The 13446-nt window shown below is 37.9% G+C and overlaps 1 protein-coding gene across 6 annotated transcripts in view; it reads right to left on the minus strand.

Moving 5' to 3' along the window:
- The window catches only part of DMD (dystrophin), a 2123648-nt gene that overhangs the window by 65307 nt on the left and 2044895 nt on the right, over positions 1 to 13446 (minus strand). For 5 of the 6 annotated variants that reach the window (XM_057539128.1, XM_057539123.1, XM_057539125.1 and 2 more), the window contains 4 exons: positions 7073 to 7239; positions 4717 to 4828; positions 3192 to 3328; positions 2457 to 2495 (listed from right to left, as the gene is read on the minus strand). In XM_057539128.1, coding sequence (XP_057395111.1) covers positions 2457 to 2495; positions 3192 to 3328; positions 4717 to 4828; positions 7073 to 7239 — 455 coding nt within the window. Of the gene's footprint in view, positions 1 to 2456; positions 2496 to 3187; positions 3329 to 4716; positions 4829 to 7072; positions 7240 to 13446 lie in introns of those variants that run through there. The other variant, XM_057539127.1, reaches the window with a different exon arrangement.

Here is a 13446-nt window from a genome sequence, read left to right on the forward strand (position 1 = left end):
ATAGCACCTAAGACAGCATGCATAAGCTCAAGAACTCATAATAACCAAGCAATCTAAAAAATATAGCTATCCACTAACGGAGGTACTTATTAAACCAGAAAATGAGCCAAAAGGGAATACTGGTCAGAGAAGAATCATTTAAAAATCAAGAATTAGTAAAAGTACAAAACTACTTAGTCCAGAAACAAAACTAAATGCAAAGCCTTCTAAAACGCTTTTCCAAGAGAAGGTAAGAATACTGTTCTCCCTTCTCACTTCCTAAATACAAAATGATATACCCCCAAAAGGATTATTCCTACTATTCCTATTATTGCTAATGGCCAATTCCATCCCACCCACCACCATTTTCTCTTTTGTGACAACTCCATTAATAAGTTTTCAAAGCAGAATAGCTCAACGAATATTGTTTGGCTGTCTCATTTGTGGACAAACAATATAAAAGGTTTATGCTAGGTTTACTTTCAAATAAAATGACAAATGCAGGCAAATAAGGGTTTTTTTCTAAGGAAAAACAAAAGATCTGTATCTCAGTAAACTTTCAAATTCTGTGATCCATATTGAATGGATTAAATGCTGTCATCGTCATAGGATTTGTTAACATTGGATAGAATTCTTGCAAAATAAAACACCTTAGGACCTGGCTCTTCTGCCTGAATAGAATAGCTTTACAATTCATTTTATAAATTATTTACCATCCCATGAGTAGAGACTTTAATAAAATTGTTGGTATTACAGGGACTTTAGCCTGCTGGGGTTGTTTTCTTCCTCAAAGTTAGAATTTCCCACTATTTCTGAATAATCTAGCATACTTTTTTATAAAAAGGCTAAGTAGGGCTAGGTTTCAGTTGTTAGAGAAGATATTTTTTAAAACAATGTTATTAATTTTAAAGTTCTTCAAAATTTAAGAAAGACAAACACCCTCTACTTAAAATAAGTTATATTAAACTGTCATGAATTTTTCTCATTAGCTTATGTATACAGTAAACTTCTTCCTCTAGTTAGTTATTCTTTATTATGTTGTGCTACCTCTATGTGTTTTAATACATTAACCTTTAGCATATTTTTCTTTTGGATTTGTCAGCTGGTTAGATTTACTTTGTGTTGGAATAAGTTCTATTTGCTTACTAGGATCCAATCAAGCTGAGAATTTCAGTATATCAATTAAATTTTTTTTTATTTATGAAAGGCTTTACCTTCTATAAACAAATAGACTACCTGGGATAGGGAAAATAATTACCAACAGCAAGGAACATAACTGAATCTAAATAACTCCCCAAGTTGTTTAAGCATGATGATTAAAGAAATCGGGTATAGCTACCATATCTCAAAATTAAAGGGCACAATAATGCAGCTTTACAAAAGAAAGGAGTGTTATACTTCCTTTAGGCCATTAAAGACTTAAAATAAACTTCAATTAATAGTTTGCATTTATCACTACAGGATTTTTTTTAAAAAAAGACCTACTTTAAATTAAATTACATGGTGGAATAAAAAAGACCCAATAAAAATAAATTGAATTCTTATATAAGCCCGTCTTCCAAATTGGTCATTTCCCTCTTATATATAATAGAGCTGTCTGACTTTAAATAAATATTTTAATAAAGTACACTTTGAAATACCAAAATTTTGTTATAAAAACCCCACACAATATAACTTTAAAACAATGCACACTTTGTTTGCTGGTATTTAAATCACGGACTCTAAAAGGAGTTTTCTGATGACATTATAAACTCTGAGATAAATCAATTATCTGTTAATATCTAGTATTAGTAGTATTAATAATACACACCAATAATAATAACAAAGACTACAGTACACTTTCCTTCCAGTGTAAATGTGTGTTTATGAGCTGGGTATTTAGCTTGGAGAAGAGAGCAAAGTGAGTTTAGGTCAAAATTGAGAAACTCATGTATATAAACACTGGTCAAATAGCATGGCATTACCTGATAAAAAGTCCACATGTCTAATTGAAATTATTCAACCATACTCAACATCCTACCATGAAACCAATTTTGATTTTAAATAGTCCACTTATAACAGGCCCTAAAGAGTAAACCATCATCCTTTTGAAGGTCCTAAAGCATTGAATCTCTAGAAATATGGCTAAAGAATGTTATTATGTAATCAGAAGGCTCTTCCCTGCTTATAATGAAAGAATATATAAACATGTCTCCCAGGATTATAACTAACAACCCAACAGTTTCTTTGATGTTAATTTGAACTCCAGGCCAGGATTTCTGCTGGTTTACATTTGACCAAGTGGGGACCTAAAAACCTCACTGATTCTCCTGAGCTGTGGTGGATGGCACCCTCAAAGTCTTATCAAGGGAAACATTTTTGAAATGAAGGAAGGGAAATTAAAGTGTCTTTAAACAAAACAAACAGAACAAAAATTTAAAAAAATCAAGCAAGCGAATGTGTTGGTGGTAGCAGCACCCTTCCGTGGAAGTACTCACGCAGAATCTAGCGGCCAGAAGTTGATCAGAGCAACAGGACTGCAAAACAAAAAATGAGGCGGTGAAGAGAGACACAGGCAAACTCAGCCACACACACACACACACAAAATCACTGAAAGGTCAAAATAAATGAAGTCCAATCAAGTATGAACCATGGAAAGCAACGGCCAGACAAAGGTGAAAAGTGAATTAAAAGAAAACCAGTTGTGCGATTGCCATCAGAGTTATGAAAAAAGAAGAGAAGGTTCAAAAGAGGTGAAGACATCATCATTTTGATCTAGAGAATCATAACTACTTACTGTGAAGAAATTTCCTGTGACTATATTTTTTTTTCAAGTAGAAAAACGTGACTAGGTACGACCACACAATCAGATACAAAAAAGACATACGCCTACTGATTTGTAAGGGAGGAAAATCAAAATGAAATCTTGGAATCACTCATTTGTAAACAGTCCCATATTTCTTGCAAGCCTTGTGAGGTAATTAGGAGCCGGAACTTGGTGGTTTACTCCCTGTGAGATAAAGTTTAACTTTTGGAAGAGGTCATTGTCATGGGACAATTGACATGGAAAATGGCGACTGAACATCAGCTTGCTTTTCTCTTTTTAGATACAGTAAATCTAAAGAAAGAAATAGGAGAGACTGTTTGCATTTGGGAGTGAAGGAAGGTATTCAGCTGAGAGGAGCTCAAAGATACGTCAACTGAGAGGCTGGTTTGCTTTGGCCACTACTCACGTTTCCATGTTGTCCCCCTCTAAGACCGTCTGCACTGGCAGGTAGCCCATTCGGGGATGCTTCGCAAAATACCTTTTGGTTCGAAATTTGTTTTTCAGTACCTTGGCAAAGTCTCGAACATCTTCTCCCGATGTAGTCTGAAAGGGAAACCATGCTGACATCAGACTTGGGGAGGGGGTATAATCTCAAGAGAAAGCACAATTCCAGGGCTCTGCCTCGGAGCGCTTGTTTTATTATAATTAAGAGCAGTAGGAGTTGAGAGCAAAGGCTTTGGAATCACATGAAAACACGGTTTTGAAAGCAGACCTGCCATTTACTAGTGGGGTTAACCTGGGTGAGTTATTTACCTATCCAAGGCTCCAATCACCTATAAAATCGGGGCAACACCTCAACAGGTTGTGATGATGAATAAATGAAGTATACCAACTACTAGGCTACCCAACAAATGGTAATTTATGGAAGTCTGGAAGTCAGAAAGTTGACCGTCCGTTTTGCCACACTTTACAGTAGTTTTAAAACGATTTTGTCCACACTCCTATAGTATTTCACCCACTAAATACCATTCTATTCACAGCATGGTACGTTCTCCATCAATGAATACCTTTGCAAAAGGAATCAAAATGAGGAAGACAATGAAATAACTGGGAGAATCACTCTGAAGATGGAAGAGACAAAAGCTCTAAAGCAGAGCTTCTCAAACTTTGATGTGTTGGATACCACCAGCAGATCTTGCTAAAATGCAGGCTTTGATTTAGAAAGTCCAAGGTGGGCCCCGAGGTTCTTGCATTCCTAATAAGCTCCCAGGTGACACCAATGCTGCTGGTCCACAGATCACACTTTGAATAGCAAGCAGCTAGTGTTTACGGAATAAAAGATTTACACCCAGGTCTGTGTCCACCAAGTCCAGGCCCTTTCCATTTCACCAGTGACTCTTCCAAGTCCTGTTGGCCACTGAGCATTTTCCCAAAACAACATCTTAGGAGAAGACTCCAGCTCTTAATTATAGAACCTTGGGCAAGCTTTTTTAACCTTAGGATCTCAGAGTCCTCAACTATAAAAAGGGGATAAAAATAATACCTATCTCACACAGAGTAGTTTAAAAGGTAAACGCCTAGCATTTAGTTGGTAAGTGTGAGCAAGATTAATTTAAGTGGTGGATTGCGAATTTTAAGGAACCTATATTACCCGCCCCCCCATACCCAACGTGCCCCATGGCCGTAACACCTCTGCACACAGCCGCTAGGGATGTGCAAAATAAACGTGAAAATGTCTTCCCTACAACCCACGAAAACAGAAGAAAAACCTATTGATTCACCCAACAATATGTGTTGAGTGTCTACGACAGTCCACATGTGCCAGGCACTAGGGATGAGGTAAATCCCGGAGTCTACAATTTGGAGCCACTTTAGCTGGGCAACATCTGGGGAACTTACAAATCACAGCGTGACACATGATCTGCAAGACTGTACAAAACTGAAACTTCTTCCAGGTGAACTAAGTCACGTCAGGGAGGAATCTAACTTACCGGAGTGCAATATTCCACCATGGGGTAGTGCATTTTGTGGCCTTTTGCAACGCGACCAGAAAAAAAGCAACTTTGGCAGATGTCATAATTAAAGTGCTTTAGACTCCTGTACCTGGTAAAGAACAAAAACAAACATATATGTATTTCTTCAAATCAAATTCCCAAAGAACACTCTTTAATAAACCTCCTTCCACACTGTCTTAATTCTGGAAACAGAATGCAGGGTTCATTAATCCCACAAGGTAAGTGATTAACTTCCTACTTCCAGATTTCTCTGGTGCTTCTCCTACAGTATCAAAATATTTTGGCAGAAAGATTATCCTATAAACATTTGGAGGGAGGGGAGAAAAACTCAGCTCTTATTTAAACTCCACTAGGAACTCTTTCAGATTAAGTAGGAAGATAGTGGCAAACTTCCAGGCTTTTGAAGACCAGATACTAGAATTTGAAAGAAAGGATAGATTGATGCATTGCGGGCTCCCATACCCATCAAAAAGGCACAAAAGTTTTCTGAGGGAATTATTTTCAAAAAAAAAAATATAAAGATAAACCAATTTCATAAGACAAAAGAAAATTAAACAAGAACTCTCAATTAAACCAAATCTTGCTTTAATTACATTTTCTGATTGACTGAGATGACTCATCTTCAGATTGTTACTTGGATAATCTCTTTTATCTGTCTCTCTTCAGAAGTCCCTCATCTCATTACCTCCACATGATAATGGAAGCCCCAAGAAAAGACACATTTTGGGTGAGATGTAAGTACTACATGGTAATTTCCCCCCCATTCTCAGAATACTGTATTCTTCGTTTCATACCCGCCCTGCCTTGTGCTTTCTCAGATAAGAATCTTAGCCAATTAAAATAAACATATTCCTTATGTCACATATGGGAATGTGGGAAAAAAAGCTACTGTTTTTAGATCCCAACCATCTTCTGAGAGTGGGGGAAAGGAGGAAAGAGAAGTGCTCATTCCTAAAATAATCTACTTTCATAAGGGCAAAAGAATTGAATGTGAAAATGCTCTCTTTGATCCTCCAAAGCATTCTCCTTTTTCATTTTATAAAACTTCCCCCAGTATACAAATCTTACCAGCGAAGGAAGCTAAGAAAAGAAAGGTAAGAAATGCAATGGAGCCCCGCCCCCCGCCCTCCGGCATCACTCTTACCTGCCAAAACCAGGAAGGAAAAAAGGTGTCCTGTGCAAGCACTGCCTACTCGATGTTGTCTATCTAGGCTTTAGAAACCTCTGAAGGTTTCTGTAAAACCTCTTTGTAAACAGCATGAAGTATGGAAGGACAAACACCAATGGTAAAGGAGCACAGTGAATGAAAAGCACACAAATGGTACAAAGCAGTTATTAGGAAACAAAGTAATGAAACAAGTCTAAGCTTAACCAGAAATGAGTGTCTACTTAGCTGATAAGTGGATTCTGAACAGGCATAGATGATATAGCTAGTTTGCAACTTGACGGCTTATTCGTTGCTATGGAAACCTTGATGTTGATCCAGATGTTTAAATACATCATCATTTCAGAATCTGGATTTGGGATTATTGTTCAATAAGATTAATTCATTTAAAAATATCCTGTCTCCCCAAACAGGTCAACAAGACTGAAGATTTAAGAGCCAATCGTTTTCTGGGACATTTCAGGAATATCAGAATAATAACCTGCGATGTTTCCTACCACTTTCACTTTTCAATTTATAAGGAACGTTTTCTTTTTTTAGCTGCTCTGTGAATCTTTCATTTACTTGCACACTTTATATTCCCTCAGAAGTTCATTAGGATACTATGAAAAGAGCGCAATCGGATTCACAGATAAAGAAGTATGTTCTAGGGTGCTCGAAATAATTCTTGTTACTTTAGGGCAAGAACAGTCGTGCAAAGTGATTAAGAGACTGAGCTACCATGACAGGTCTCCCGGAACAGAATCATCCCTTAGTTTTATAACTGATTCTTGGAGAGTTTCTATAAATAGAAAAGACCATGGAAAAAAAGAAAGAGATGATCAAAATGTTTTGGTTTGAGGAAAGAGGACGTACAGTTAATCTGTATATACTTAATGGACAAATATCTTGGTGGAGACAGGCGGTCAGTCCCGATCGACCAAGAACATGGCCCTGCAGAGCTGAAGAGTGAAGGCTGAGAAGGACGCCTGCCTAATGAGGTAGATCCACTAAAACGACCCAGTGATCCGGGGAGTGACAGGAGTGATCAATGCTCCAGCCTGATCACCTCCTCTCCCACTGTGCAGAGGACCAAACTAACAGCCACTGGTAGAGGAGATAAAAGATCAAGTCATAAAAAGGTGAGAAATGATCAAATAAAATGACATTTGGGGGCGTTCCTCATACCTGAAGCCGATGATCGGACACTCCTTGCAGATGTTACACTTGGCCTGATGCTTGGCAGTCTCCGCAGCAGCCACTCTGTGCAGGACGGGCAGCCATACCATGGACTGGGGTTCCAGTCTCATCCAGTCTAGGAAGAGGGCCGCTTCAATCTCAGGCTTATTATTAGCCTGCAAAGACAGGAGGCCGAAGAATGCAAGGAGAGAAGGTAAGAAAGTAAAGGAGGCAAACGTCAGCTCAGGTAATGCGTTAAAGGAAGAAAGAAAGATCAATAGTGGCACAGTGAGGCCCACTCTTCACAGGCTGTTTCTGCAAATGTCCCCCCAGCATCTACACAAGCCACCTACCCCTAAAGCTTTGGGAAACTGCTATTACTCTGTTTGGCTACTAGATGACAAGAAAGCAAAGCAAAACAAACAAACGGAAAAAGTAAAGCAAAATACACACCTGGGAGAGACTATATTTAGCTCCAGTTTTGGAACAGATATATAAAAGTTAGCCAGAAGTAAAATGCAAGCGTTTATTGATAAAATTTCAAAGGAGAAAAAGAAAATAAAAACAACTCAAGGAACTATTGCTCCCTTTTTTTCTAGTGAATTTGTTTCTCAGTGTTTCATAGAAACATAATGAAGAGGCTTTACAATTCATCTGGTCCCACAGCTTCATTTTATAGACAAGACAGCTGAGATGTAGATGATAGAAGTGGCTTTTTCAAAGGCCAGACAACTCCCTGGCAGCAGAGCTGATACTAGCATCCAAACCTCCTGGTCTAGTGCTGTTTTCATGGTGGCCTGCTGCTTTTCTGTCTCTCTGTCTGTCTGTCTGTCTGTCTCTAGTTCTCTCTTTCGGAGTCTAAGTTTAATAAATACCATTCTTCCCAGCGAGTACAATGATTTTAGAAAATTCAAAATATTATTTATCCATCACTTGATTGGTATGTTACCACAGTCAACATTTTAATTATATGTTGCTTTTAACCCTACAAGACCATGTTTCGTGTTTTTATACTGTTAGATTGACCCATATATTGACCACTTTAGGGGGCTTTGTTTCTCATTGTGTCCTTCATCTCAAATCTCCCATCTGGGATCAGTTCTGCCAAAGTGTATCCTTCAGTATTTCCTTTTGTTAAGTGTCTGTTGATGGCAAATTTCTCAGATTCTGTTTGCCTGAAAGTCTCTTTTTCTATGCACATTCTTGATAGCTATCCTCATTGGGTATAGATTTTTAGATTGAAAGGGTTTTTTTTTGTTTTTGTTTTTGTTGTTTTGTTTTGTTTTGTTTGATTTTGTTTCAGCACACTGAAATATCATTCCACCTTTATCTCACTTTCTCTGCTGCTAACTGTTGACAAGTCAGCTGTGAAGCTGTTGGTCCCCTGAAGGTCATGTGTCCTTTTCCTGTCTTGTACTGTACTTCTAGGATTTTATTGATACTTTTTAGGATTCACGGGGCTTCATGAACCTGTGGGTTAGACTCTTTAGTCAGTTCTGGAATCTTCTCACTCATGATCTCAACAAGTACTGCCTCTTCTCCATTCCCCCTCTCCTCTGCTTACAGAAACCTATTAGGTAAATGGTAGACTTTCTCAATCTAACCTCCATTTCTCTGAACAGGCTTTCCTTAGTTTTCCTCTATTTTCGGTCTTTCTCTGCTTCATTCCCAATACTTCCTTCTGCCCTACTGCCTGGGTATCTAGTTCTCTCTTTAGCAGCATCCAGTCTACTGTAAGCCCATACATTAAGTTTTCAATTTTGATTATTGTACTTTTTAGTATCTAGAGGTTGTATTTGGTCATTTTTTTAACATCTTTATTGGAGTATAATTGCTTAACAATGGGTGTGTTAGTTTCTGCTTTATAACAAAGTGAATCAGCTATACATATACATATATCCCCATATCTCCTCCCTCTTGCGCCTCCCTCCCACCCTCCCTATCCCACCCCTCTAGGTGGTCACAAAGCACTGAGCTGATCTCCCTGTGCTATGCGGCTGCTTCCCACTACCTATCTATTTTACATTTGGTAGTGTATTTATGTCCATGCCACTCTCTCACTTCGTCCCAGCTTACCCTTCCCCCACCTCGTGTCCTCAAGTCCATTCTCTATGTCTGCATCTTTATTCCTGTGCTGCCCCTAGGTTCTTCAGAACCTTTTTTTTTTTTTAGATTCCATATATATGTGTTAACATACGGTATTTGCTGGGTCATATGAAAGGTACGTTTAGTTTTTTTTTTAAACATCTTTATTAGAGTATAATTGCTTTACAATGGTGTGTTAGTTTCTGCTTTATAACAAAGTGAATCAGTTATACATATACATATGTTCCCATATCTCTTCCCTCTTGCATCTCCCTCCCTCCCACCCTCCCTATCCCACCCCTCTAGGTAGTCACAAAGCACCGAGCTGATCTCCCTGTGCTATGCGGCTGCTTCCCACTAGCTATCTATTTTACGTTTGGTAGTGTATATATGTCCATGCCACTCTCTCTCTTTGTCACATCTTACCCTTCCCCCTCCCCATAACCTCAAGTCCATTCTCTAGCAGGTCTGTGTCTTTATTCCCATCTTGCCACTAGGTTCTTCATGACCTTTTTTTTTTCCCCTTAGATTCCATATATATGTGTTAGCATACTGTATTTGTTTTTCTCTTTCTCACTTACTTCACTCTGTATGACAGACTCTAACTCCATCCACCTCACTACAAATAACTCCATTTTGTTTCTTTTTATGGCTGAGTAATATTCCATTGTATATATGTGCCACATCTTCTTTACCCATTCATCTGTCGATGGACACAGATTGCTTCCATGTCCTGGCTATTGTAAATAGAGCTGCAATGAACATTGTGGTACATGACTCTTTTTGAATTATGGTTTTCTCAGGGTATATGCCCAGTAGTGGGATTGCTGGGTCGTATGGTAGTTCTGTTTTTAGTTTTTTAAGGAACCTCCATACTGTTCTCCATAGTGGCTGTATCAATTTACATTCCCACCAACAGTGCAAGAGGGTTCCCCTTCCTCCACACCCTCTCCAGCATTTATTGTTTGTAGATTTTTTGATGATGGCCATTCTGACTGGTGTGAGGTGATGCCTCATTGTAGTTTTGATTTGCATTTCTCTAATGATTAGTGATGTTGAGCATCCTTTCATGTGTTTGTTGGCAATCTGTATGTCTTCATTGGAGAAATGTCTATTTAGACCTTCTGCCCATTTTTGGATTGGGTTGTTTGTTTTTTTGATATTGAGATGCACGAGCTGCTTGTAAATTTTGGAGATTAATCCTCTGTCAGTTGCTTCATTTTCAAATATTTTCTCCCATTCTGAGGGTTGCCTTTTGGTCTTGTTTATGCTTTCCTTTGCTGTGCAAAAGCTTTTAAGTTTCATTATGTCCCATTTGTTTATCTTTGTTTTTATCTCCATTTCTCTAGGAGCTGGGTCAAAAAGGATCCTGCTGTGATTTATGTCATAGAGTGTTCTGCTTACGTTTTCCTCTAAGAGTTTTAGAGTGTCTGGCCTTACATTTAGGTCTTTAATCCATTTTGAGCTTATTTTTGTGTATGGTGTTAGGGAGTGTTCTAATTTCATTCTTTGATACGTAGCTGTCCAGGTTTCCCAGCACCACTTATTGAAGAGACTGTCTTTTCTCCATTGTACAGTCTTGCCTCCTTTATCAAAAATAAGGTAACCATATCTGCATGGGTTTATCTCTGGGCTTTCTATCCTGTTCCATTGATCTATATTTCTGTTTTTGTGCCAGTACCATACTGTCTTGATTACCGTAGCTTTGTAGTATAGTCTGAAGTCCAGGAGCCTGATTCCTCCAACTCCGTTTTTCTTTCTCAAGATAGCTTTGGCTATCAGGGGTCTTTTGTGTTTCCATACAAATTGTGAAATTTTTTGTTATAGCTCTGTGAAAAATGCCATTGGTAGTTTGATAGGGATTGCACTGAATCTGTAGATTGCTTTGGGTAGTAGAGTCATTTTCACAATGTTGACTCTTCCAATCCAAGAACATGGTATATCTCTCCATCTGTCGGTATCACCTTTAATTTCTTTCATCAGTGTCTTATGGTTTTCTGCATACAGGTCTTTTGTCTCCTTAGGTAGGTTTATTCCTAGGTATTTTATTCTTTTTGTTGCAATGGTAAATGGGAGTATTTCCTTAATTTCTGTTTCAGATTTTTCATCATTAGTGCATTAATTTTGTATGCTGTTGCTTTACCAAATTAATTGATTAGCACTAGTAGTTTTCTGGTAGCATGTTTAGGATTCTCTATGTATAGTTTCATGTCATCTGCAAACAGTGACAGCTTTACTTCTTCTTTTCTGATTTGGATTCCTTTTATTTCTTTTTCTTCTCTGACTGCAGTGGCTAGGACTTCCAAAACTATGTTGAATAAGAGTGGTGAGAGTGGAAATCTTTGTCTTGTTCCTGACCTCAGAGAAAATGGTTTCAGTTTTTCACCACTGAGAACGATGTTGCCTGTGGGTTTGTCATATATGGCCTTTATTATGTTGAGGAAAGTTCCCACTGTGCCTACTTTCTGGAGGGTTTTTATGATAAATGGGTGTTGGATTTTGTTGAAAGCTTTTTCTGCATCTATTGAGATGATCATATGGTTTTTCTCCTTCAATTTGTTAATATGGTGTATCACATTGATTGATTTGTGTATATTGAAGAATCCTTGCATTCCTGGGATAAACCCCACTTGATCATGGTGTATGATCCTTTTAATGTGCTGTTGGATTCTGTTTGCTAGTATTTTGTTGAGGATTTTTGCATCTATGTTCATTAGTGAGATTGGCCTGTAGTTTTCTTTCTTTGTGATATCTTAGTCTGGTTTTGGTATCAGGGTGATGGTGGCCTCATAGAATGAGTTTGGGAGTGTTCCTCCCTCTGCTATATTTTGGAAGAGTTTGAGAAGGATAGGTGTTAGCTCTTCTCTAAATGTTTGACAGAATTCTCCTGTGAAGCCATCTGGTCTTGGACTTTTGTTTGTTGGAAGATTTTTAATCACAGTCTCAATTTCAGTGCTTGTGACTGGTCTGTTTATATTTTCTATTTTTTCCTGGTTCAGTCTCAGAAGGTTGTGCTTTTCTAAGAATTTGTCCATTTCTTCCAGGTTGTCCATTTTATTGGCATAGAGTTGCTTGTAGTAATCTCTCATGATCCTTTGTATTTCTGCAGTGTCAGTTGTTACTTCTCCTTTTTCATTTCTAATTCTATTGATTTGAGTCTTCTCTCTTTTTTTCTTGATGAGTCTGGCTAATGGTTTATCGATTTTGTTTATCTTCTCAAAGAACCAGCTTTTAGTTTTATTGATCTTTGCTACTGTTTCCTTCATTTCTTTTTCATTTATTTCTGATCTGATCTTTATGATTTCTTTCCTTCTGTTAACTTTGGGGTTTTTTGGTTCTTCTTTCTGTAACTGCTTTAGGTGTAAGGTTAGATTGTTTATTTGAGATGGTTCTTGTTTCTTGAGGTAGGAATGTATTGCTATAAACTTTCCTCTTAGAACTGCTTTTGCTGCATTCCATAGGTTTTGGGTCGTCGTGTTTTCACTGTCATTTGTTTCTAGGTATTTTTTGATTTCCTCTTTGATTTCTTCAGTGATCTCTTGGTTATTAAGTAGTGTATTGTTTAGCCTCCATGTGTTTGTAGTTTTTACAGATCTTTTCCTGTAATTGATATCTAGTCTCATAGCACTGTGGTTGGAAAAGATGTGTGATACGATTGCAATTTTTTAAAATTTACCAAGGCTTGATTTGTGACCCAAGATATGACCTATCCTGGAGAATGTTCCATGAGCACTTGAGAAGAATGTGTATTCTGTTGTTTTTGGATGGAATATCCTATAAATATCAATTAAGTCCATCTTGTTTAATGTATCATTTAAAGCTTGTGTTTCCTTATTTCTTTTCATTTTGGATGATCTGTCCATTGGTGCAAGTGGGGTGTTAAAGTCCCCTACTATGATTGTGTTACTGTCGATTGCCCCTTTTATGGCTGTTAGCATTTGCCTTATGTATTGGGGTGCTCCTGTGTTGGATGCATAAATATTTACGATTGTTATATCTTCTTCTTGGATTGATCCCTTGATCACTGTGTAGTGTCCTTCTCTGTCTCTTGTAATAGTCTTCATTTTAAAGTCTATTTTGTCTGATATGAGAATTGCTACTCCAGCTTTCTTTTGATTTCCATTTGCATGGAATATCTTTTCCATCCCCTCACTTTCAGTCCATATGTGTCCCTAGGTCTGATGTGGGTCTCGTGTAGACAGCATATATACGGGTCTTGTTGTTGTATCCATTCAGCCAGTCTATGTCTTTTTGTTGGAGCATTTACATTTAAGGTAATTATCGATATGTATGTTCCT

Source organism: Balaenoptera acutorostrata, chromosome X (assembly GCF_949987535.1).
Source record: "Balaenoptera acutorostrata chromosome X, mBalAcu1.1, whole genome shotgun sequence".
In the NCBI taxonomy this organism is placed as follows: domain Eukaryota; kingdom Metazoa; phylum Chordata; class Mammalia; order Artiodactyla; family Balaenopteridae; genus Balaenoptera; species Balaenoptera acutorostrata.